This window comes from Caenorhabditis elegans, chromosome X (assembly GCF_000002985.6).
Source record: "Caenorhabditis elegans chromosome X".
In the NCBI taxonomy this organism is placed as follows: Eukaryota; Metazoa; Nematoda; class Chromadorea; order Rhabditida; family Rhabditidae; genus Caenorhabditis; species Caenorhabditis elegans.
The window spans coordinates 11,066,828-11,087,639 of NC_003284.9; the positions used below are offsets into that span (position 1 = coordinate 11,066,828).

At 34.5% G+C, this 20,812-nt stretch overlaps 7 protein-coding genes, 2 non-coding genes and 1 pseudogene across 13 annotated transcripts; 3 read left to right on the top strand and 7 right to left on the bottom strand.

Moving 5' to 3' along the window:
• Positions 1–1,699: 1,699 nt before the first annotated feature.
• On the top strand, positions 1,700–5,220 carry apt-9 (ADP-ribosylation factor-binding protein GGA1). The gene is made up of 13 exons (NM_077452.6): positions 1,700–1,978; positions 2,029–2,108; positions 2,479–2,562; positions 2,659–2,935; positions 2,991–3,118; positions 3,283–3,435; positions 3,483–3,666; positions 3,871–3,959; positions 4,008–4,061; positions 4,111–4,229; positions 4,273–4,436; positions 4,482–4,651; positions 4,726–5,220. Exons 1-13 carry the CDS (start codon positions 1,939–1,941, stop codon positions 4,948–4,950), a joined length of 1,767 nt encoding a protein of 588 aa, NP_509853.2. The 5' UTR covers positions 1,700–1,938; the 3' UTR covers positions 4,951–5,220.
• Positions 3,175–3,264, bottom strand: W04G3.16. The gene has a single exon (NR_072079.1). It is a non-coding gene; the product is annotated as an Unclassified non-coding RNA W04G3.16 (non-coding RNA).
• A 1,610-nt stretch (positions 5,221–6,830) lies between the features above and the next one.
• Positions 6,831–9,134, top strand: W04G3.5 (Ribose-phosphate pyrophosphokinase N-terminal domain-containing protein). The gene is made up of 8 exons (NM_001270202.5): positions 6,831–6,972; positions 7,019–7,085; positions 7,131–7,303; positions 7,549–7,664; positions 7,713–7,800; positions 8,212–8,387; positions 8,531–8,677; positions 8,791–9,134. The coding sequence occupies exons 1-8, from the start codon at positions 6,837–6,839 to the stop codon at positions 8,947–8,949; spliced, it is 1,062 nt and encodes a 353-aa protein (NP_001257131.1). The 5' UTR covers positions 6,831–6,836; the 3' UTR covers positions 8,950–9,134.
• Positions 9,135–9,232: 98 nt separating this feature from the next.
• Positions 9,233–9,974, bottom strand: W04G3.12 (uncharacterized protein). The gene is made up of 3 exons (NM_001038478.3): positions 9,734–9,974; positions 9,518–9,665; positions 9,233–9,457 (listed from the first exon to the last, which is right to left on the bottom strand). The coding sequence occupies exons 1-3, from the start codon at positions 9,858–9,860 to the stop codon at positions 9,355–9,357; spliced, it is 378 nt and encodes a 125-aa protein (NP_001033567.1). The 5' UTR covers positions 9,861–9,974; the 3' UTR covers positions 9,233–9,354.
• A 187-nt stretch (positions 9,975–10,161) lies between these two features.
• W04G3.17 lies at positions 10,162–10,608 on the bottom strand (annotated as a pseudogene). Its single transcript has 3 exons — positions 10,518–10,608; positions 10,320–10,456; positions 10,162–10,264 (listed from the first exon to the last, which is right to left on the bottom strand). Coding segments are annotated over exons 1-3 (331 nt in total).
• Positions 10,609–10,839: 231 nt separating this feature from the next.
• Positions 10,840–11,423, bottom strand: W04G3.10 (Phospholipase A(2)). The gene is made up of 3 exons (NM_001029767.3): positions 11,290–11,423; positions 11,093–11,231; positions 10,840–11,047 (listed from the first exon to the last, which is right to left on the bottom strand). The coding sequence occupies exons 1-3, from the start codon at positions 11,414–11,416 to the stop codon at positions 10,945–10,947; spliced, it is 369 nt and encodes a 122-aa protein (NP_001024938.1). The 5' UTR covers positions 11,417–11,423; the 3' UTR covers positions 10,840–10,944.
• Positions 11,424–12,418: 995 nt separating this feature from the next.
• Positions 12,419–12,938, bottom strand: W04G3.13 (uncharacterized protein). The gene is made up of 3 exons (NM_001270203.5): positions 12,781–12,938; positions 12,615–12,738; positions 12,419–12,571 (listed from the first exon to the last, which is right to left on the bottom strand). The coding sequence occupies exons 1-3, from the start codon at positions 12,902–12,904 to the stop codon at positions 12,484–12,486; spliced, it is 336 nt and encodes a 111-aa protein (NP_001257132.2). The 5' UTR covers positions 12,905–12,938; the 3' UTR covers positions 12,419–12,483.
• A 912-nt stretch (positions 12,939–13,850) lies between these two features.
• sulp-7 lies at positions 13,851–20,647 on the top strand (the record flags this gene model as incomplete). Of its 4 annotated transcripts, NM_001038482.4 has the most annotated exons (15): positions 13,851–13,988; positions 14,035–14,145; positions 14,202–14,359; positions 14,415–14,468; positions 14,572–14,682; positions 14,733–14,894; positions 14,939–15,021; positions 15,281–15,542; positions 16,885–16,962; positions 17,015–17,110; positions 17,168–17,274; positions 19,851–19,892; positions 19,945–20,110; positions 20,156–20,279; positions 20,324–20,647. In NM_001038482.4, the coding sequence occupies 15 exons, from the start codon at positions 13,853–13,855 to the stop codon at positions 20,380–20,382; spliced, it is 1,749 nt and encodes a 582-aa protein (NP_001033571.1). The 4 variants fall into 4 exon arrangements, with proteins under 4 accessions (NP_001033571.1, NP_001033570.1, NP_001033569.1 ...); NM_001038481.4 differs by lacking the exons at positions 15,281–15,542; positions 16,885–16,962; positions 17,015–17,110; ... (3 more) ...; positions 20,156–20,279; positions 20,324–20,647 and having other exon boundaries at positions 14,939–15,025; NM_001038480.2 differs by lacking the exons at positions 13,851–13,988; positions 14,035–14,145; positions 16,885–16,962; ... (4 more) ...; positions 20,156–20,279; positions 20,324–20,647 and having other exon boundaries at positions 14,225–14,359; positions 15,281–15,608.
• Positions 16,641–18,435, bottom strand: W04G3.7 (Phospholipase A2). Its single transcript, NM_077455.6, has 3 exons — positions 18,272–18,435; positions 17,922–18,030; positions 16,641–17,706 (listed from the first exon to the last, which is right to left on the bottom strand). The coding sequence occupies exons 1-3, from the start codon at positions 18,417–18,419 to the stop codon at positions 17,391–17,393; spliced, it is 573 nt and encodes a 190-aa protein (NP_509856.2). The 5' UTR covers positions 18,420–18,435; the 3' UTR covers positions 16,641–17,390.
• Positions 19,645–19,704, bottom strand: W04G3.14. The gene has a single exon (NR_072080.1). It is a non-coding gene; the product is annotated as an Unclassified non-coding RNA W04G3.14 (non-coding RNA).
• Positions 20,648–20,812: the final 165 nt, after the last annotated feature.

Genomic DNA, 20,812 nt, shown 5'->3' on the forward strand with positions numbered 1-20,812 from the left:
AGTGTATATATTTTAAAATTAAATAAACAGCTTCTTTTTAGTTACATAGAAACTGTAAACTAAACACTCCGAAGGCAGTTTAAAAAAGGTAAATGAAGTTTACAAAAATGCCAACATAGTAGTGGAGCGGGGCCATCGGAAACCGATTAATATTTCAGATGTGAAATAGCTAGACAATTATTCAGAATGATCTACCGTTTTGAGTAACATAATCTGTTAAAATTTAAACAAGTCAACAATTGCTCATTATTTTTCTAATTTCATCATTCCTACAAACTAAAATTATTTACAGAAACTGCTCCCTACTCTGGAAGTTTGAACCTTAAATAATAAAACTTCAGGGATTTGAATTTGTGTTCCGCAATTAACTGTTTAAGCTTTTGGATTACAAATGTCTTGGTTTTATACCTGAGGTTTGAACAAACAGTTTTCAAGATTCACAACATCCATTTAAACTTTATCACCGACTCACAGAAGATGCTTCCTACGTGCCAGTTATTTTGAGAGATAAAGAGGAAAGCCTCTTTGGAAAAGTGCAAGCAACATTTTTCAAATATCCAGGTCATCTTTCCCAAATCTTGTCGACCAAAGGCGACTGTGTTGCGCATTGCGCTTCTCAGTGGATTATGTCAGATTCGATATCAAAAGTTTTTCTTGGACAATTCTCTCATTTCGCTTTCGTAACAAAATTGGGTCATGGTCGGTTGTGTTTTATCTCGAATTTCCCGGATAGCTGATTGTAGAAATCGGATAAAAAGAATGAATTAAAACAGGGAAGTTAATTTGAAAAATTCGAGGAGAAAGGCAGCCGGAAAATTTTATTTTGCGTGTCAGTTGAGAGAAAAGTGTTTATTATAAGCGTGTTTAGTTCAGGACCTGATACTTACAAACATGGTAAAAAACGAAACTGGGCAAATTAGGAAAAATCGAGTATTTTGCCATTGAAAACGACAAAAAATGTTCAACAGTGCCTGAATAAACCATGAAAGTATTGCCCAAGATAATTTTAAGCAGGTATTTAATATTAGTAGTATTTAATATTAGTAGGTAATCAGGTAACAAGTATAGGCAGGTATGCTTAAGGTTCATTTTTATTTTGCTGAAGATATTTTGCTTTAGCTACTTTCAGACATTTCCCCGTATATTTGCAATATGTAGAAGACTGTAGTCGGAGAAATGTATCAAATAAGTATCTTCAAGTAAAAACGTTCTAGAGAATTGCCTGCAAATTTGAATGTTTAAAAATTGACAATTTTTTCCACAGAAAATATATAAACAATTGCATAACTTTTTTAAACTTTTTAATTATAAAATTTAAATCAACTCTACAAATTTCCTCTCAATACTCATTGATTTTCTATTTTAAAGGTTTATGTTCATGTTCAACAATTATATTCACGCGTTTAAATTTTATTCCTAGATTGCTCAATTCATTATTCATTGTCCTTCTGTTCAGGCGCATGTTTTCCGAAAGATCAGCATTTGGGCACGCTCCAGGACAAGCATCAAAATGACAAAATTGAGTTTTAGCTCTCTGAATGTATGTCTCAAATCCGAATCACAGAACTATTCTTGGTCACGTTTAGTGCACATTGTGTTGCATCTCACTGGTCAGAATAAGGGGTACTCATTGCACAAGCTCAAGAAGACGACGAGAAGCAAGATGATGAGTTGCGGCAGACGACAAGACACATAGATCGATAGGCGCCGGTGATGGAAGTGGAGAGCAATGGAGCACGCCTCTCGCCCCCGGGCTTCATTTGAAACCTCTTCTTCTTTTTTTCCCTTCTTTTGCTACTTGGGGCCTTTTAGAGAAAAAAAAGGAGTTGAAGAAGAAGGAAAAGTCGCCGTTTTGCTGTTGTGCTTGCTTGTTTTTCCTATTTCTCCTCCTTTTTCGTTTTCTTCCAAGTGGTGTGCACCAGTTGAACGCTAGCTGCAATGGAGGAAGAACCAGTGCGTCCCATTGACTACTGGGTTTGTAAGTGACACTTAAGTTGGGAATGTGCAGAGAAATTGCAATGATTTTAGGTCGCGCAACAGATAGATTCATCGGTGACGAGGAAAGAATTAAAGCATTGGACTTCATAATTGAAAGCATTTATAAACAAGTAAGTTTGAAATTTGTGAGAATCAAGGAAAACAATACAACTGGACAAAGATATTTTGAGAAACAATACTTTGAAAATGCATGTCCTTTGTTTTCGTTTATTTTCAATTTGATTAGATGTAATTTGCCTTTATTTTTTAGTTAAACATATAACTCAATTTCATCAGTTTGCTTCCGTTTATTGATACTTGGGTAGTGCTCAAAATAATTAAATTCAAATTAATGAATTGAAATCAAAACGTAAGTTCTTTTCTAATTTCTAGCATTAGAAGTAATTTCTGAACCTAAAGATTGAAAAAAATTGAAATTTTATTAAAATTAATATTCCCGTGTTTAAATATCACAAAGATCTACAACGTACAAGTTTTCAGCCTGCAAGTGCACTGCTCGCAGTGGATCTTTTTTCACACAAGCTTTCAAGTCCTTCACAAGAAGAAGCGATGCTTACAATCAGAGTGAGGATTCGTTTACTTCAAAATCATGTTCAAAGATTTTCTATTCAAAAAACCATATTAGACAATTATTTTTTAGTTTAAAATAATGTTTTTCAGGCTCTTGATTATTTAGTACGCAATGGAGGCGAAAAGGTTCATGAGCGCTGTGGTCGTTACAAATTCCTAAATGAGCTTGTCCGATTGATAGCTCCCAAATACAATGGGAAATTGACAAGCGACGCACTGAAAACGGAAATCATAAAGCTGCTGTTCATCTGGCAATTGTCAATCAAGCACATTCCAAAATACAAGCAAGTGTACGAGTCATTAAAATTGAGCAAGATAATCACTGACGATCCGCATGTTAGAGAAACTGAAGTTCCTGTTTTCGCAGGTGATTTTCTCTTCACTTTATAATAATAATAAGTAATATTCACGTCTATTTTCAGTTCCACCTGTCAGGTCATCGGTGTTTGACAATGAAGAGCAAGCCGTTCTTTTGAAAGCTTTATTATCAAGTAATCGCCCAGAAGACTTGGAAACTGCCAATAATCTAATCAAAACTCTTGTAGAAACTGTAAGTTTTTTTTTCAAAAAGTCAATGTTTCAGTCATTGAACATTGAATTATAGTCAAGTAGTCGAAACATCAACTTTGAAATCAACTCTAATCAAATTTTCACGCCTGACGTTAGTGCATGTAAATTCACATTAGACGTAATCCACCCACGAGTACATTGCAGGAAGAGCACAAGCTTGTCAAGATTCATGAACGCCGGAAAAAGTTAGATCATGCTATCAACCTGTGCAATCAAGTTGAACATCTACGGCTCGACAAGGCGGCGGAAACAATCGGACTCGGAAATTATTCGCCAGATAATGAACTTACCCTTCAGGTTTTGATTAGTATAAACACTTTTAATTATTAAAAATTTCGGTTCAGAGGGTAACGAATGAACTGATTCAACTTCAAGAATTGTTTTATGGATATGTCAATGAACTAGCAGAAAACAATGATCCTTGCCTAGAAGAAGTTTTAAATATTAACGACCAAATCAATAGAGTTCTGCCCGAAAATGAAACTCCGAAATGTGGAAATAGAGCCCCAATTTCGGCAAGAACTCAGTGTAAGTCCAATTCGATTATTTTCAATTGGTGGGCTGTTTCTTTGACTTCTTCATTATTAGTTTGTGTTAGCATTTAGTTTCTATAATAAATTAATAAAAACCACTGAACAAAAAAATATTCTTATTTTAATTGTTTATTCATTAAATTGAACTGCAACTAAAAAGATCGCATCATTTCAATTCTATTAATAATGATTATTTAAGTGGATCCAGAGAACCAAGAATTGCTTGTTTTCAACACACCAACAAGCGAAGTGCCTCCTAAGAACGGATTTTGTGACCCCCGTGATTTGGTTAGTAGTTTTAATACTCAAACTTTCCGAAAACCAATGATAATTCAGGAAGGAAGTTTGCTAAACAATATGATAGAGTCGGAGTTCGTCGAAGAACCAAAGGTTGGTTGGAATTATTTTTTCAAAGTTTACGGACAAAAAAATTTTCTAGATCGTTCCCGTTCAACAAATGACGCCCGTTTTGAACCGGAACAGCTCAGCAAGTCCTCGTGCTAGTGGAGACTCTTCTATATTTGAAACTGATTTTCTGGCTGGGAAACGGCTCCCAGAGTAAGAATTATTCATTTGAATAATGTAGTTCAACGATTTTCAGACCTCTCAAACCACCGACATTGAATGAGTTGAAACCAAATACAACAACAATTACGCTAGAAGCTTTAGAAGTTCTGGTACCACCAATGTCCCCAGAACCAACAAGTCTGTCCCCAAAAGCTATCCCTGAGAAAGTTGCACTGAACCCAAGTTCAATAATAATGAGTTTGTGAACCAAGTTACTGAACAAGTTTAATTCAGAAATTCCAGGGAATCGCGTACCCATTGAAGTACTCTACAGCAAAGGTATGAGGATTCTTCTCTACTATTGCCAATCAGATATGACTGTCAGCAATATTCATTCTTATGTGTTGGTTATTCAGAATCACAATAATTTCACAATTAAAGATGTCAACTTGAGCTTGAAAACAAATGATAAGGTAACTGATCTTCAAAAAACAAAGCAATTATTCAAATTCTAATTTCCTAAACCACATCATGTTGATTCATTTAGAATGTCATTATCCGGCTGCAGGATTCTGTCAACAATCTTGCTGGTTTCAATATATTTGGTCAGCAAGAAACAATCAACCTTCTTCTTTGCATTCAGCAACTTAATGACGTCAAAGACGTTGAACTTGACTTCACTCTAGCTTACAAAAAGAGTTTAGAATCGGCGATTAGTGGAAGCTTCACATTACCCATCATTCCAGAACATATTTTTAATATTAATTTTTGAATTGTAAATTGAGAAAAATATTTTTTCGTTTGTTTTTTTTTGTCCCGGTTTACATATTTTGTCGATTTCGAATGACTAGAAAATGCTAAACATCCCCAATTTTGCTTGTATACGTTTCATGTAAAGGTTTTTGCGAAGGAAAATATAAATCTTGATTTAATCTTTTAGCTCAGGCAGTAAAACGCTGGCATTAAATGCAATCTTCATGGCACTTGTGTTGGAGAAGAGTACAAAACTACCAAGGATTAATTTTAATAAATATCTTTATTTTTCCATGTATATGTATTCATTGAACATTATATTGTTCAAAACAACAATAAATGAACTGAAAATGGTTTTAATAATACTTTTCTGTCTTTTAGAAAAAATATTTTATGTTAACCTATGTCGACAAATATATTATTGACGGTGTGTCTAAAACGTCAACTTTTCATATAGCTCAATTGGGTCTCAAACAACGTTTTGTTGTTAAATTTATTAGAAATAGCTTGAAAACATAAACTTTACAAGAATGGTTGTAACATTAGCAACTGATTGATAACTCGGTAAATTAGCACCACTTCACCACCAACTTTAGCCACTTTATAACTGCCATTTACAGAAGTGGCAAAAATTGGTCGAAGTTGGGCAGTGTTTTCACGCTCTGAACAACTGGGAAAAGTTGGTTGGAGTTCGCAAACGTTGACCAAAGTTGGCAAAACTTGGCGAAAACTGGTCAAGAAGTGGACAAGGTTGGCTAGAAAAAAGGTAAAGTTAATAAAGTTAATTGGAAAGTGGTTGAAACCTAGTGGAAGTTAGAAAGTGGAAAACAAGCAACAGGTATATTTTCTAGTGCCGAAAACAAAATGTAACGGTTATTTAAATGCTAAAAAGTTTAAATTATATCAGCACGATGAAATGTCAGTTTAGTCTGTGTATTTTATATATATATATTTATTCAAAACGTCGTAATTGTGAAACAAATTCACGCTTTTAAAAAAGTTTTAATCAAATTTTTTTAATTTTGGAAATTTGAAGTTCGTTCTCATTTCTTCTAAAAAATACTTTGAGCATTGTGGATTATGTCGTCTAACAATTTGCCACTGCGAGAATGCCAAATTGTCGTAAGGTTCGGTGTGCGCGGACTTGCGGACCTGCGGGGTGTCCGTGCGTGAGCGTTTCCATGCACCCCAAAACACCTTTTTTCCCGACTCGTATCGATCTGCAACTCTCTTCACAATATGTTTCTTTCGATTTCTGTGATATTTTCATTTTTTTTATTGAGTAAATTTTGCCTAACAAAAACGTTTAAGGCAAATATTTTGCATCTTTCGGCGCAGGCACTGCCGACGTTTTTGTTTTTTCATGTTTCCACCTTCTGGCGCTCACACAAAGAAAACACCTGTACAATCGTCTTCAATCAGTCAATATGTTTCTTTTTATCAATTCTTATCATTCCGTCTTCTAGTCTCAAAATATAATTTGATTTAAATCGGTCAATTTCTCGTAAAAACATTTGAAGGAAATTATCGATTTTTCAATCCACGCCAAAGCTCTTTTGTGTGCTACAGCTAAAATCAAGTTTCGCAGATCATTTCAAATGATTAAGAGTCTTATCAATGTCAATGACAAACTAAATTTGTCGGCTCGAGGCATAATGTATGGTTTTCATTTCTCCTTTGTTCCTTTCGTGTTGAAAAATATATGATTAACTAGTTTTGTCGCAGCTCTAAAATATGCATGTTTCCAAAAATTCCCTATTGTTATTGGAGCGCACTTTTTGTCTCTCCGTCTCTCTTATCGTTTGATATGCCTATAATCTCTAGCCACAGTTGTTGTTTTTCATTTTTAAGTTGCGATTCCATTTATCGATTAATTAATATTTTACTTACATATTTCAGAAAATCATGCCGGAAAGAGCTGATGCAAGCTCCGGAATGGTGCTTCTTACCGGAAACTCGCATCCTGAGTTGGCGAAAATGGTGTCAGAGAGACTTGAGATTCGCCTCGGAGAAGCGACTGTTTACAATAAAACTAACCGAGGTAAAATTTTGTGTTGCATTAAGAAAATCTAAAATTATATTGACAGAAACCTCCGTTGACATCAAACAATCGGTTCGTGGAAAACACGTCTTCATTCTCCAGAGCGGGTCAAAGTGAGTTGCAAATGTTCTTGATGGAAACTAAATTGCAATCTTAAGGAACGTGAACAACGATGTGATGGAGCTGCTTGTTCTCATCTATGCTTGCAAGACATCGATGTCAAAGACAATCACAGTCATCATGCCATATCTCCCATACAGCAAACAATGCCGAATGCTCCGTCGTTCGTCAATCGCAATGAAACTTGTTGCCGAGATGATTTGCAAAGCAGGTTAGTGTGTAAAAAGATTTGCTTTTACACATTACTAGAACTCGGGCAGTACTCAGTTCTAGTTCTAGTTTCAGTTTTAGTGCGAAAAAATGTGTCATCGACAGTTTTCACATAGGCAAATTTTCGAAAATTGGGAGAATTTGTTTATGTATTATATTATAGTTTTTTTTTCGATCTTTTCCAAATTTTTAAGCCGCTTGCCAAACAAAAAGGTTTTCATAGTCATAAAGTGTTTTTATTTTCAGGTGCCAGTCGTTTAGTCTCATTGGATTTGTACAAGAAGGAGATTCAAGGATTCTTTTCGTGCCCAGTTGACAATCTTCGTGCTTCACCGTTCTTCCTCCAACACATCAAGACCAACGTAAGATAATTCCAACAAGTCTCTGGAAATATATCGGACAATTTACAGATTCCGGATTACAAGAATGCCATCATCGTTGCCAAGTCGCCGGGAGTCATGAACAAGGCCACTTCTTACGCGGATCGCCTTCGCCTTGGTAACATATTTGAATTTTTGAAACTAAATTTCCTTTAAGTACCCTCATACAACTCAATCATCACTTTGCAGGATGTGAGTTATAAATTTAAAAGATTGAGAAAGTGAGAAATAAGCTTATTCAATTTCTTTCTCATTCACATATTATACACAAACACATGATGGTTGGGCGAGTTAACAGACATGGGAGTTTTTCTCTTGATATATTTTTTCTACTTGTGGTGAATGTTGTCTCTGAAACGACGACTCACTTGCACCCTGTTTTCGAAACTTCTCTTTCTCTCTATCCGGCTCCATCTATATAAGTTTTGTCGACTCCCTCTCATTTTTGTCTCGTTTGTCCATCACTTAAGAACATCACACATAACACACTTCATGTTGAGTTTTTCATAATATCCTGTTGAATTTCCAGGTGTGGCTGTTATTCACGGAGAACAAAAAGACGAGGAAGAATCAGGTCTTGAAGATGGACGTCAATCGCCACCACCAAATGTCACTTCGTACGATTTTCTCCCAGCTCAGGAGTCCAAGCAGAAGCCACCACTTACAGTTGTTGGAGACGTTGGTGGACGGATTGCAATTATGGTGGTAAGTTATGCGATACATTTAAAGCTTTAATTCTGTTTTAACAAGCTTCATTAATTGAACAAAGTTGGAGTATTGCTTTGTACTGAGAGAAAGATTGACTCCATTGACACCACCAAACGGAATTTAATTTCAAATATTTCCAGGACGACATCATTGACGACGCTCAATCGTTTGTTGCCGCCGCTGAAGTTCTGAAGGCTCGTGGTGCATACAAGATTTACGTCATTGCCACTCATGGGGTTCTGTCGTCTGATGCTCCTGCACTTCTTGAAGCTTCTCCAATCACCGAGGTTAGTATAAGAAATGTATCATTTGTCACAGAGTTAACAAAAATTTTTGAAAATTCAGTTGACGCACTGATTTATGGTAGAAACAGGCTCAGAACAATAATTCAAATATTCAGGTCATTGTTACCAACACTGTTCCACACGACCTCCAGAAAATGCGTTGTCACAAGATCAAGACTGTGGACGTCTCACTGATGATTTGTGAGGCAATTCGCCGCATCTTTCACAACGAGTCGATGGGACAACTGTTCCGTGACGTCACCCTTGACGACTAGTTCTTCCGGTTACTTGTATTCTTCTCATTGCTCTCAGTTCACTTTGTCTATTCCAAAATTACGCTTCTTGAGTCCGTCTAGTTAGACCACTTTTCCCCCAACAAATCATCAATCACCGTTTTACAATACATTTCCTGTGCCAACTTTATACTTTTCATTTATCCGAAATATATGCTTTTTGATTGATTCCCATGATGAATACAGAATAGGTCTCAGTGCATTGGAAAAAGTCGGAAACTAAACTTATATTTCAGTTGACAAGGATGCACATGTATCAAGGAAATGCCAGTATTTCAATCGTTTATTTAGAATCGAAAAAATGAGTTGAAAATTATCTATGTGTTGACAATGAAGAAATAAGTTACGAGGAGTGACAAATAAATAAATACCAGTTATTGAATAATTTTAAAAACCAAAAGCTCTTTTAATTTTGTTCCAGGTTTCCGTCACTACTTTGTTCACATAGACCATAGCGTCGTATCCGTATCTCACAACAGTTTGTGTGTACCTTTAATACAAGTTTCAATGTAATTTGAAACAGAGAAATTATAACGATTGGAAAACTTACCGACTAGGGCATTTTTCCAAACATCTTGTAAATTCTGCATCTGATTCACGTCGATCAAATGGATAAAATGGCGGATATCTCCTTATGCTTTCATAATACTCGATAACATCGTATTGATTGTCGTGAACACTACAGCTTTTGTTAATTTCTGAAAACAAGCATTCCGATTTTTCATTGATAGTTTCAGAACGTTCTAATTGAAAGAAGCAAACTCACGGTATCTATCCGACGACGGCGAAGCTAAAATAAAGACAAGTCCTCTGGTAAAAAATCCACCTCCACAATCCCAGCATTCACTGACGCTTACAGAGTTAATAATAATAACGAATATCATCAGTTTCATCCTAAAATATTGAGGTTTCTGAGCTCTAAAAGTGAGCAATGCGACTATCTGAGAAGAGTTTGAAATTGAAGATCAAGTGAGAAGGTTTTTTGAATGTTGGAGTACAACATTGCAATACGGCAATTAATCACCTTGAAATCAGTGGAAGTAGAGTTTTGAACAGAAAATTGTTACAAAAAGTATAATAGATATTGAGTTCAGACTGAACATGAGTGTGATTTATTTTGTATGCAAAAAAAAATACAGAAAAAAAAACAATTAAACGGATGTTAATAATATTGAACAATCAAATGCAATCACTTCAAAATCCTAGAGCTGTTTTAAATTTGTTCCAGGTTTCCGTCAGTTCTGTGTTTATGTAGACCATAGCGCCGTATCCATATCTCACAACAGTTTGTGTGTACCTTTAACAAAGATCTCAATGTAATTTCAAAACGAAATTATAATGATTGCACATACCGACTAGGACAGTTTTCCAAACATTTTGCAAATTCTGCATCTGATTGCCTTCGATAAAATGGGGGTGCAAGACCCCATCTTTCAGTTCTCAATTTTTTCGTATTGTCTGTCATGTGTTGTACAACATTTGTTGATTTCTAAAAAAATGTAAGAATGATAAATTGTACTATAAAAAACAATTTTAAGTATGTAACTCACCTTCTTTGTCAGAAGAAGGAGATGCTAACAGAAGAGCTAGACCTTCAGAAATAAATCCACCTCCACATTCCCAAACACCAGTAGCAAACATAAATACAAATTGTCAGTTTCATTCTGAGATATTGGGAATTTCTCAGTTTTTAAAGCAATAAATGTGAAATGTTACTATCTGAGAAGAATTTTAAATTGAAGATCACGCGTGAAGAAATGTTAAATGTTGGAGTGCAACATTGCCATACGGCAATTAATCACCTTGAAATCAGTGGAAGTAGAGCTTTGAACAGAAAATTGTTACAAACAGTAGATTGAATTCTGAATGAACACGAGGGTGATTTATATTTTATGGGCAATGAAGAACCAAAATACAGAAAAAAATCAATAAACGAATGTTAATAGTATTGAATAATGAAATGTCAAATGAATTATTTCAAAAGCCGAGAGCCGTTTTAAACTTATTCCAAGTTTCCGTCCCTACCCTGTTCATGTAGACCAATGCACCATAGCCGTATCTCACTACAGTTTGTGTGTACCTTTAATACAAGTTCTGTTTTAATGATGAAAATTATAAATTTCACCGATTCGGACAGTTTTCTAAGCATAAAGCAAATTCGGCATCTGATTCCCTTCGACAAAATGGGGGTTCACGACCCCGTTTTTCACAATCCTCAATTTCTGTGTATTGTCTGTCATGAGCCGTACAACATTTGTTGATTTCTAAAAACAAAATGTCAATGATAAATTGTAAAAAAAAAATTGAGTTTTTTTAACTCACCTTCTTTGTCAGAAGAAGGAGATGCTAAAAGAAGAGCCAGACCTTCAGAAATAAATCCACTTCCACAGTCCCAAGCACCAATAGTGAACACAAAGTTAAAAGCAAGAATACAAATTGTCAGCTTCATTCTGAAATATTGGGAATTACTCATTTTTTATAGCAAGAAATGTGAAATTTTACTATCTGAGAAGAACTTTTTTTGAATGTTGGAGTACAACATTGCAATACGGCAATTAATCAACTTGAAATCAGTGGAAGTAGAGCTTTGAACAGAAAATTGTTACAAAAAGTAGATTTTGAGTTCTGACTGAACAAGTCTTCCTGAATTTCTCTTTTTTTTCCGGGAGTGTGAAATGGTGTATTGCGGCCCATCAAATAACTTCATCATAAAACACGTCGTACACTTTTAACAGTTTTTTTGTTGAAAAGGCAGACTCACTTCGCGACCAAGAACATGATTATAACATTGTCAAGTACAAAAATATGTAAGATGGAGTAGGGCGTGAGGATTTTGTCTTAATCTGCTAAACACAGGACGAAGATGAACAAAAATTAAAATGAAATAATACAGATTTTTGAAATGCTAATTTTGGAATTTTTGAAAATAAGAAACTTTCACAGTGTTGAGTTAGTTGAGATGTTCAAAACACTGAGATTTAAAAATGATGTTCGACCATTTATGTACCATAAAAATGGTTTTCACAGATTTTTATTCATTTTCAAACAGTTGTTATTATGAGGTGACGTAAAACATTTAAGGTATAAGTTTTTTAGTATATAAAAAAAAAGACTTCGGAATCTGAAAATATTTGCAAGTGTGTTAACGAACTCATATCATGTTCTCCGTTTTTTTTTTGGGTGAACAAACATTTTTCGTGTACTCTTTTGAACATTTGCCCTGCGCTAAGCCATTCAAAATCCGACTAATCTTTTCTATAACCAACAAAAAAGGTGCAATTGCTAAATTAACTATTGTCTATGAGTGACCTCGAATTGTTTAAACTATCCCAGAGAAAAAATAATAAGTAAATTAAAAATGTAGTTTTTTTCAAGCATTTTAACTAAAACGTTTTAAACAATGCGCGCCAGTTAAGAAAATAATGCGGTTCTTTTCAACAACGCGATGATATCGGAACATTATTCATTTATTGTTCAAAATGAGACATTACTCAAACTTCACAGAATGGGTAAAAATCAGCAAAAATTATTGGTAATTTTTTTCCACCAAGAATTCAATTGGATTGCTGCAGTAAACAAAGGCTTTACAACAAATCGTGCATATCTGGAATAAAAATGACGTAATAATTAAAATATAAACACGTAACCTGTTGTTTGTGTTTTCCAGGCATCTTTCAAAGAGAAAGTCAGCAGTTTTTAAAGGTATTGACCCGATTCCAGAACAAAAGTTATCGTATCGACGATCATGGTCTTCACAACATTTGTTGATGCCTGTATATAAAAGTCAGCATTTCGCTAAAAAACGGAACCCACTTTTAGTCTCCGTTGGCAAAGCAATGATCCATGCGAGTCCTTCTGTGATCTTACCCTCTCCACAACTCCAGCATTGAATAAGTGGAATACAAGACAAAATTAAAATTGTGGAAAGAAATTTCATATTGATGTGCAGTTGGAAAACGCAATGGCAGAACATTATTAACTATTCGAACTCTTTTCTATAATATTTAATATTGTTTCGTTGCAAAGAAATAATGCTTGAAAGTGTACTTTGGTTCTATTATGCTCATTCTTCTGTGAGCTGAGGGAATTTACACACCAATTGGCCATCCAACAGTGGTCTGGAACAAATACAAGTGTGTTACTGTCCATACATTAAAAAATTCCACTTGAACCCAACTTTAAGAACATGTTTTTTTTCTCGAAAATTAGCTGAAACGTCAAAAAAAACATAGTTTTTGGTATAATGCATTCAATGGCGAAAACAGGTTCGTATAAAATACCACCGAAATTGACAGCAACCGACACCAACTTGTGGAACTTGTGAGCACAGTAGTTTCTTAGCATTTATATGTTAAATTATATGTTACTATTATGCTAAATAATGATGCATTGTTCTTTCCATGTTTACTTTTGTTCCGAAAATGCACCATCTGGTGTTTTTATTTAGTTATTGCATCACTTCTGCTTGTTTCTTCGATCTTTTTTGACCAGAGTTCAGTAGTTCAATGCCAGACAAAAAATGAGAAAACTCGTGTTTCTAGCTTCTAATGTGATAATGTATCATTTTTGCACTCTGTGCTTCCTTATCATTTCTAAAAATTGTTTCCATGCATTGTATGCAACAAAATAGCAACGGATTTTAATTTGAAATGTTTGGAAAAAAAAATCAATGCGTCGTGTTTTTTGTGTTTTTTTTTGTGTTGTTTGCTGAGTCTGCTGACGGAGCTTGAGCTCACCACGAGAATATCTTCTTTCAAATGCTCTATCTCTGCATTTAACACACTATTTATCACGCATCAGTCTGCATGCTGTTTCTCTCGCACTCTTTTTTATCGAATTATCACACTTTGAAATCATGTAAAATTAAAACATTAAGTTTTCAGTTATGAAAAAGAAGCAAAACCAATCATGGAAAAATTATATTCCAATTACAAAATGGTTACCAAACTATAGCATAAGTGAAAACCTGATCAATGACATCATTGGTGGTGTCACTGTCGGTATTCTTAATGTTCCCCAAGGTGAGTCGAGAAGATAAAATATTGTAGCACATTTTTTTTTGTTTAGGAATGGCATATGCTTCTCTGGTTGGTCTTAAACCAGTTTATGGATTGTACACATCTCTATTCCCATCACTAATTTACATGTTTTTTGGAACAAGTAGGCATGTGGCACTAGGTTATTCATAGTTTTTTAGTTAAAAAACTTAATTGTTTTCTTGGAGTTTTTTCCAGGAGTTTTTGCTGTTGTCAGTTTAATGTCAGGGTCTTGTAATTTACGAGTTACTCAAGAAATCATATCCAACAATGGAACCAATATGACGAGTACGGAGGTTGAAGCGATATCCATAAATGTAGTTAAATCCCTTGGACTTGCTGTTGGACTAATTCAGGTTGACAAGAAACATTTTTTGTTTGTAACTACATTAACATATATGTATATTTCAGATAATCATGGGTCTCTTCAAAGCTAATTACCTCATTTCATATTTATCTGACCAGGTATGTGGAATTTTTGCTTTTTTAAAACCGTAGAAATTATCTAAACAAAGATGTAATGTAAATGAGAGGAACTCTTTCTTTGTATCATTTTGTTGTTTTACAGATTATATTGGGATTTACTACGGGTGCTGCAGTTCACGTGTTGACAGCTCAATTGAATAAAATTCTTGGTGTTGCTTTGCCACGCCATTCCGGAATAGGAAAACTTTTTTTTGTTAGTTTTTTTTCGGGTTTCCTAATGTTTTGTTCATATCATAAGTTCAGATTTATCAAGACTTGATTACCGCAATAATTGGTGAAAAAGTGAATGTTATCACTTTTGGTGCTTCTGTAGTGGCAATCGTAATATTATACATTTCAAAATACATTTTGACGCCACGGTTCTGTGCGAAAACGTTGGTTCCTATACCTTTTGATCTATTTTTGGTGGGAAACGAATCTTCTTTCCATGTTATTTTATACGTTTTCAGATTGTAATTGGAACAATCATCGCGGACTGGTTTCAGGTAGAGGAGAGATGGGGAGTTAAAGTTGTAGGCGATATACCAACTGGGTAAGTTTCAGTTTTAATTGTTTTTCACGTGTGTATTTCTACGTAGTCGGATTGCAAGTATTTCGGTTAGCAGTTTTGGGGTTATATTTTAAGAAAAATTCTATGGTTAAACCCCAATCTAAGCTCTATTTGGTTGGCACCTTTCTGGAAGCTTTATTAGCCTAAAGCCTTCCAAATAGATAACTGATGCAGCTAAAAAGATAAATCACTTTAATTTTACTCAAGCCTTCAATTTTGTGATTATTTTTGCCATTTTCAGATTTCCAAATCCCGCGTTACCGGATTTGTTCATGTTTAGGCATGTAATTGGCGACGCTCTAGCTATTGCAATTGTATCTGTTGTTGTGACAGTATCCATGGGAAAGGTTATTGCCAAGAAACACAATTATGAAATAGACGTTCGCCAAGAATTTTTTGCCCTCGGGATTGTGGCTTCCACCTGTTCAATGTTTCCATGTTGGCCAGCAACAACCGCATTGGCGAGAACTTTGATCAACGACAATGCAGGAACAAAAACTCAAGTGCGTTTTATTTTCAAGTTTAATTTCAGAAATAATAATGCAAAATTGGAAAAACTGAAAAATTAGATTACAATAATGTCGTTAATAGTCGGTCAAATAAGGAATCTCGTGTGATTATTTGAAAGGTTGCTTAGCCATAAACAAGAAGTGGTCCAGTTGGTGCATTGTTTGCATAGAAGACGTCGCGGCTGTTAGTTGTTGAGGTATTTCTGTTGTCTATCAGAGAGTTCCACCATTTGCAAAAGTTGATTCTCTTGAAGCAACTAAATAATGCTCTGATAGGATTGAGCATCTTCGGCTTGATATACTGCAACACGTAAATAAAACGTTAATAACAAAAGCTAGAATGTCTACGGAAAACTTTTTATGAAAGTTGAGGAACTTTAAATGAAATTTCAAATTTATAAGTTATTTTAATGATAGTTGCAAAACTACTTTTATTTTGTGATTTACATTTTGATAGAGCAAACTAGCTCACGTTAGGTTTTCTAATATATCTATAAAGCAGTAAAAAAACTAAATAGTTCTTTATTGGAAAGTTTCGCCGATTGTTGAACTACAGTAGATACCATTGTTGCTCACAGGGACAGAATCAAAATGTAAATGAGGACACCTGGAATGCAAATGGATGTTCGGGACGGTGCAACACAAAGGAATCGAAATTTTTAGTTGATCAAATAGCGATCATCACAAGTAACAACGAAAATCCATTAGAAAACATTTAGATAAGGAAGTGAAAAAAAAAGTGGAATTTCGCCAGATTTTCCGTTTTTCGTAGAGCTTTTTGATCAATTATTGTGGGTGGGATGAGGAAGAAGATGAAAAGTTCAAAATGTGGTTTTTATTTAAAACTAAAAATCGAAAGTTATTTATTTGAAAAACTAAGAATATTACACCTGTCAAAATGACAACGGAAGTTCAACGAAGATTACTTAGAACATTGTGTTGGCAAAGATCGTTCAAAACAAACAAAAGTGCAACTGAAAACCAATTTATGGAATTATGTAAAAAACATTCCATATTTTCTAAACCATTCTTGTTTCTGAATCTTTTTTATATGCTCAAACAACCAAATATTACTCAATCTACATTCAGAAATTAATATCAAAGCATTTATTTTAGTTTCAAAGAATCAGATCAGAGGTGAAAAAAATACAGAAAAAAAGTCAATGCAGTAGAAAGAAAAATTAAATTTGTCATGTCTTATACAAAAAGTTTGCAAAAAAAAGAGGAAATGAAAATATTAAATGTACTGGATTGAAATTTATTATTATGATTAAGTGTTTGATATAATATTGATATGAGGTTTTTATGGTTAAGTAGAAACATGGTTGGTTTGCAGATCTCGGCTATATTCTCAGCATTGGTTCTCACATTAGTTCTGTTTTTTATCGGACAATATCTGGAGGGTTTACCAATGGTGAGAACATGTTTTTGAACAATATGATTTTTCATAAAAATTTGAATTATAGTGTTTACTCTCGTGCATTGTCATTGTGGCACTTCGAGGAATGTTTTTACATCTTCAAAATTTTGTAACACTTTGGAGAGTTTCTAAATATGATTGGGTAAGTATGAATGACACAGGAAAGTTTCTGATAACAATAACGGGACTTGAGTTTTAGGCAATATTTGCAATCACCTTCTTTGCAACAGTGTGCTTGGATGTTGTACCAGGGCTATTTATCGGGACAATTTTTGCGTTGCTACTTTCAATTTTGAGAATACAACGGTGAGTTAGTGTGTTAGAAAAATATTGGAAACGACTGCCTATGAGATATAGGACTACCAGTTCTGAAAACCAAATGGACATGGCAAAAAGTAAAACAACAGTCTGATCGCCAACAATTAATAGTTCCATTCAAATTTTGACTGCTGCCTTTTGGACTGCTGGAAAAAATTCCACTCTTGACGGAATCTCTCGTTCTCCCTTTCTAATTCTTCACGCCGCCTGGCTTCCTGTTCTTTTCTCAATTCAAACTCTCTTTCTCGTTGATGAAGAAGCTCTAGATAGTAATTGAGCGGAGACTCGGTTGTAGTAGTTGTTGTTGGTGGTTTTATTGTAAATTGAGAAGACCACGAATTCTGGTTTGTGAATTTCTGCCAAATTGCGTAGGTTTGCACAGACTTGCAGAAAATTGGCTCTATGAGATTTCGAACAAACCTTAAAAAATAAACAGTGAAATTCTATACTTTTAAATTTTATATCGATCGCTTTTCAATCATTCCATTAATAGAATTTTACGTCTTTTATTTTCAGTGATTTTAAAATTTTAATTCAGGCGTAAAACTCCCGTAATTATTTTAGGCAATCCATCAACGGTACCGTGTGACGGTAGCTCAGTTTTCATGTCTGTAACTTCAAAACTTATTACTTACCAGTTAGCGTTCTCTTCCAAACAGTCACAGAAAACTCTGTCAGCGTCTTCTCTCGACAGTGTATGATGATAATAGTGATCGTCGTGAGCCTGGCAGCACTGATTCACACCTGAAATAAAAAGTGATTTCAAAATTCATTGCTGTGAAAAAAAACTAAATGAACAATCTGAATTTGTTCGAAACTAATTTTAAACTTGGGGAGTACTAGCTAATTTATTTCACAGCCAGTAAGATTCGAATATTGTTTTATCTATGTAATTTGAAATAATATAAATTTTGTAGATGGATCTAAAAATTAGCAATATATGTTTCCTTGAACTTCAGCGTCATCTTATTACTATTATGCTTACCATGGTAGTCGAAAGGTTTGGCTAGCCACTCTGATATTGTTTCCGTCAGTTTGTTAATTCCACAATGCCATTTAGCGTGATCGTAATATCCAGAACATTGAACAGTTAATACAGATAAAAGTGCAAATAGTATACTGAGTTTTCTCATCCTGAAAAACAAAAAATGAGTGATAGGCAGGAGGGAAGCTTTTGTCTAGCTCTCAAACGTAACGTGAAGAGAAAAGTACAGCGGCTGCTAACAATCATTATGAAAACAGAACTAGAGAAGAAACGAAATGAATTTGTGCCTAGACCATCGGTTTTTGTCGTTTTTGAGTTCAGAATCTTCTTTCCTTCCATCTCTTCAGTGGCCATTTCAATGCAAATAGTCTCACTGGGTTTTATTGACCTTTCTGATTTTCTCACCATCACAAATTTTATGAACACTTTTGCCGGCAATAGTTTTTGACCATAGGCGAGCAGTGATGCTCCAAACATGTTTTTGAATAGGATATCGAGATTAGAAAGTACCCGTGAAAACAAATGGAAAGAAAAATCGGACGTTGAATAGATATTGACTTATTTCGAACAAAAAAGTGTCAAAGGTTTTGTCACTGGACGAAAAAAGCGCATCAATGGTACTTTTCGGGAAGACAATACCTATTTGATGTTGCAATCCTAGAGAAAAGAACCAAATGGTCAATGTTTCCAAAAAAGCGGTTCAAAAGATTACAAAATGAACAATTGATGGAAAATTTAAAACAGACTCGTAACATAAGTTCATTTGTGTCTCAATGTCTGATTGATATCTCAATATATGATTATTAACAACTCTTCTCAACTTTTCATAGAAAATAACATTTTACTGAACAATTAATAATTTACCAGCAAAATAAATTTTTTAGGCGTTAACTTGGTAAAATTGTTTCCTATGCTGTTACACATGCTCCAGCATAAAAGTCTATCACTGTTTATGAAAACAGTAGCTAAATGTGATAACTGAAAGCTTTCGGTTAAGTAACGGATAAGTTTAAGAGATAATTAGGATAGATATGTATGGAAAATACGGGATCAACATTTCTATAAAAACCGCTTAAGAAGTGTTAGACTGGCAAAACTTTAGAATACTTACAATTGAGTTACTAAGGATATGTACAACTTTTTTTTGATAGTCCACATTCAGAAAATGTGCAAAATTGTTTTTCACATACATTTATTATGAACAAAATTGAAGTATATTCACTTTAAAAAATTGATTCCTAACTAGAAACATTTTCATCAAGAGCAACGAACAAAACTCGAAAAACGAACACTACCCACGATGAAAAGGCAAGTATATTGAATTTTGAATCACGGCCGAGCCCAATGGCAAAAATACAATAGTCCCCGATGGGTTGGCATTTGCTCGTAAATCCGGAACAAGATACTCGAATGTTTCTCGCGTGTGTGTTGTGTTTCTCCGTCGAATATCTACAGGTTTTCTCTCCAGCACTTGTGTCTGCGCAAGCTCTCATGCGTTTGCACAGCACTGACCATTGCGTCTCATGTGCAGTTCAATGAACTTTTGTTTGTGTTAGCTTTCAAACAATCATTTTTGCAGATCGAGCCCAACACTTCTGGACGATGACTGCGCCGAATCTGGGTAAACTCTACTAGAGACAAATGCAAAGTTCAAAAGTGTTTTCTATTTACAGAAAAACATTCGTTGTGTTCTTTGCATCATCACTTTTTTATTTCAATTGTGAACGTTTCGACAGAAAAATTCAGAAAATCGTTGCACAAATCACGGGAGAAAAAGATATTTCAAAAGCAGCAGTTTCAACAGAAGACATGGCAATGATTGATAGCCATAAACCACAGGTTTAGTTAAATCATTATTTTTTTCACTCAATTTTTTTTCTTCAGAAAACAGTAATATTCGACATGAACGGTGTATCAAGTATTGATTTGTCAGGTGCTAATTTACTAGTAAAAATTCAAAAAGACCTCATAACTAACGACATTTCTTTCAAAATTAGAAATCCAAGTGGTAAGTAGGTTGATCTGAACCAACTTTTCTCAAAACATTTTCAGATCACATATTTTCGTTCTTGACCGGTCTACCAAACACAGATCAGCTATTTGAGTCATAGACACCGCCGCCTCTGAGAGGTTCAAAGTGTGGATCCCCACTCATTCCTATCCGATTAACAAGCGATATCGTCGTCTGGTTGACCAAACACTTTATGATGTTTCATACTTATCCGAATTTGTTAGAGTTTTACTCGTCATCTTTCTTCATTTTGAAGATTATTTTGCTTTTTTCATTTAATTTATACAAATGTTAGGAAATTAATTAGTTTCTTCGGTTTGTTCTCTTTTGCAATATAAAATTGTCAAAATACATACAAAGAAAAACGTTTTCTCAACAGACAATACAAACAATAATTTAGTAAGGTAGAGTAATTAAAAAATATTTTTTGATTGCTTTGGTTCTTCATTGTCACAATACACCAATTGCTTTGGTCACAATACACATTATTAATTTTTGACATATTCTGCAAAATCACATACAAGCTGTTT

Excerpts from the sequence above, each read along its gene's own strand:
- apt-9 (NM_077452.6), top strand. The coding sequence starts at position 1,939 with ATGGAGGAAGAACCAGTGCGTCCCATTGACTACTGGGTTT. Across the intron at positions 1,979-2,028 it reads TCCCATTGACTACTGGGTTT|GTCGCGCAACAGATAGATTC; the intron begins GTAAGTGACACT and ends CAATGATTTTAG. Across the intron at positions 4,230-4,272 it reads GCTGGGAAACGGCTCCCAGA|ACCTCTCAAACCACCGACAT; the intron begins GTAAGAATTATT and ends AACGATTTTCAG.
- W04G3.5 (NM_001270202.5), top strand. The coding sequence starts at position 6,837 with ATGCCGGAAAGAGCTGATGCAAGCTCCGGAATGGTGCTTCTTACCGGA. Across the intron at positions 7,665-7,712 it reads TCCAACACATCAAGACCAAC|ATTCCGGATTACAAGAATGC; the intron begins GTAAGATAATTC and ends GACAATTTACAG. Across the intron at positions 8,388-8,530 it reads GACGGATTGCAATTATGGTG|GACGACATCATTGACGACGC; the intron begins GTAAGTTATGCG and ends AAATATTTCCAG.
- W04G3.12 (NM_001038478.3), bottom strand. The coding sequence starts at position 9,860 with ATGAAACTGATGATATTCGTTATTATTATTAACTCTGTAAGCGTCAGT. Across the intron at positions 9,666-9,733 it reads GCCGTCGTCGGATAGATACC|AAATTAACAAAAGCTGTAGT; the intron begins GTGAGTTTGCTT and ends GCTTGTTTTCAG. Across the intron at positions 9,458-9,517 it reads TTGGAAAAATGCCCTAGTCG|GTACACACAAACTGTTGTGA; the intron begins GTAAGTTTTCCA and ends CTTGTATTAAAG.
- W04G3.10 (NM_001029767.3), bottom strand. The coding sequence starts at position 11,416 with ATGAAGCTGACAATTTGTATTCTTGCTTTTAACTTTGTGTTCACTATT. Across the intron at positions 11,232-11,289 it reads TCCTTCTTCTGACAAAGAAG|AAATCAACAAATGTTGTACG; the intron begins GTGAGTTAAAAA and ends TTTTGTTTTTAG. Across the intron at positions 11,048-11,092 it reads TTAGAAAACTGTCCGAATCG|GTACACACAAACTGTAGTGA; the intron begins GTGAAATTTATA and ends CTTGTATTAAAG.
- W04G3.13 (NM_001270203.5), bottom strand. The coding sequence starts at position 12,904 with ATGAAATTTCTTTCCACAATTTTAATTTTGTCTTGTATTCCACTTATT. Across the intron at positions 12,739-12,780 it reads TTTGCCAACGGAGACTAAAA|GCATCAACAAATGTTGTGAA; the intron begins GTGGGTTCCGTT and ends TTTTATATACAG. Across the intron at positions 12,572-12,614 it reads CTGGAAAACACAAACAACAG|ATATGCACGATTTGTTGTAA; the intron begins GTTACGTGTTTA and ends TTTTTATTCCAG.
- W04G3.7 (NM_077455.6), bottom strand. The coding sequence starts at position 18,419 with ATGAGAAAACTCAGTATACTATTTGCACTTTTATCTGTATTAACTGTT. Across the intron at positions 18,031-18,271 it reads CAAACCTTTCGACTACCATG|GTGTGAATCAGTGCTGCCAG; the intron begins GTAAGCATAATA and ends TTTTTATTTCAG. Across the intron at positions 17,707-17,921 it reads TTGGAAGAGAACGCTAACTG|GTTTGTTCGAAATCTCATAG; the intron begins GTAAGTAATAAG and ends TTATTTTTTAAG.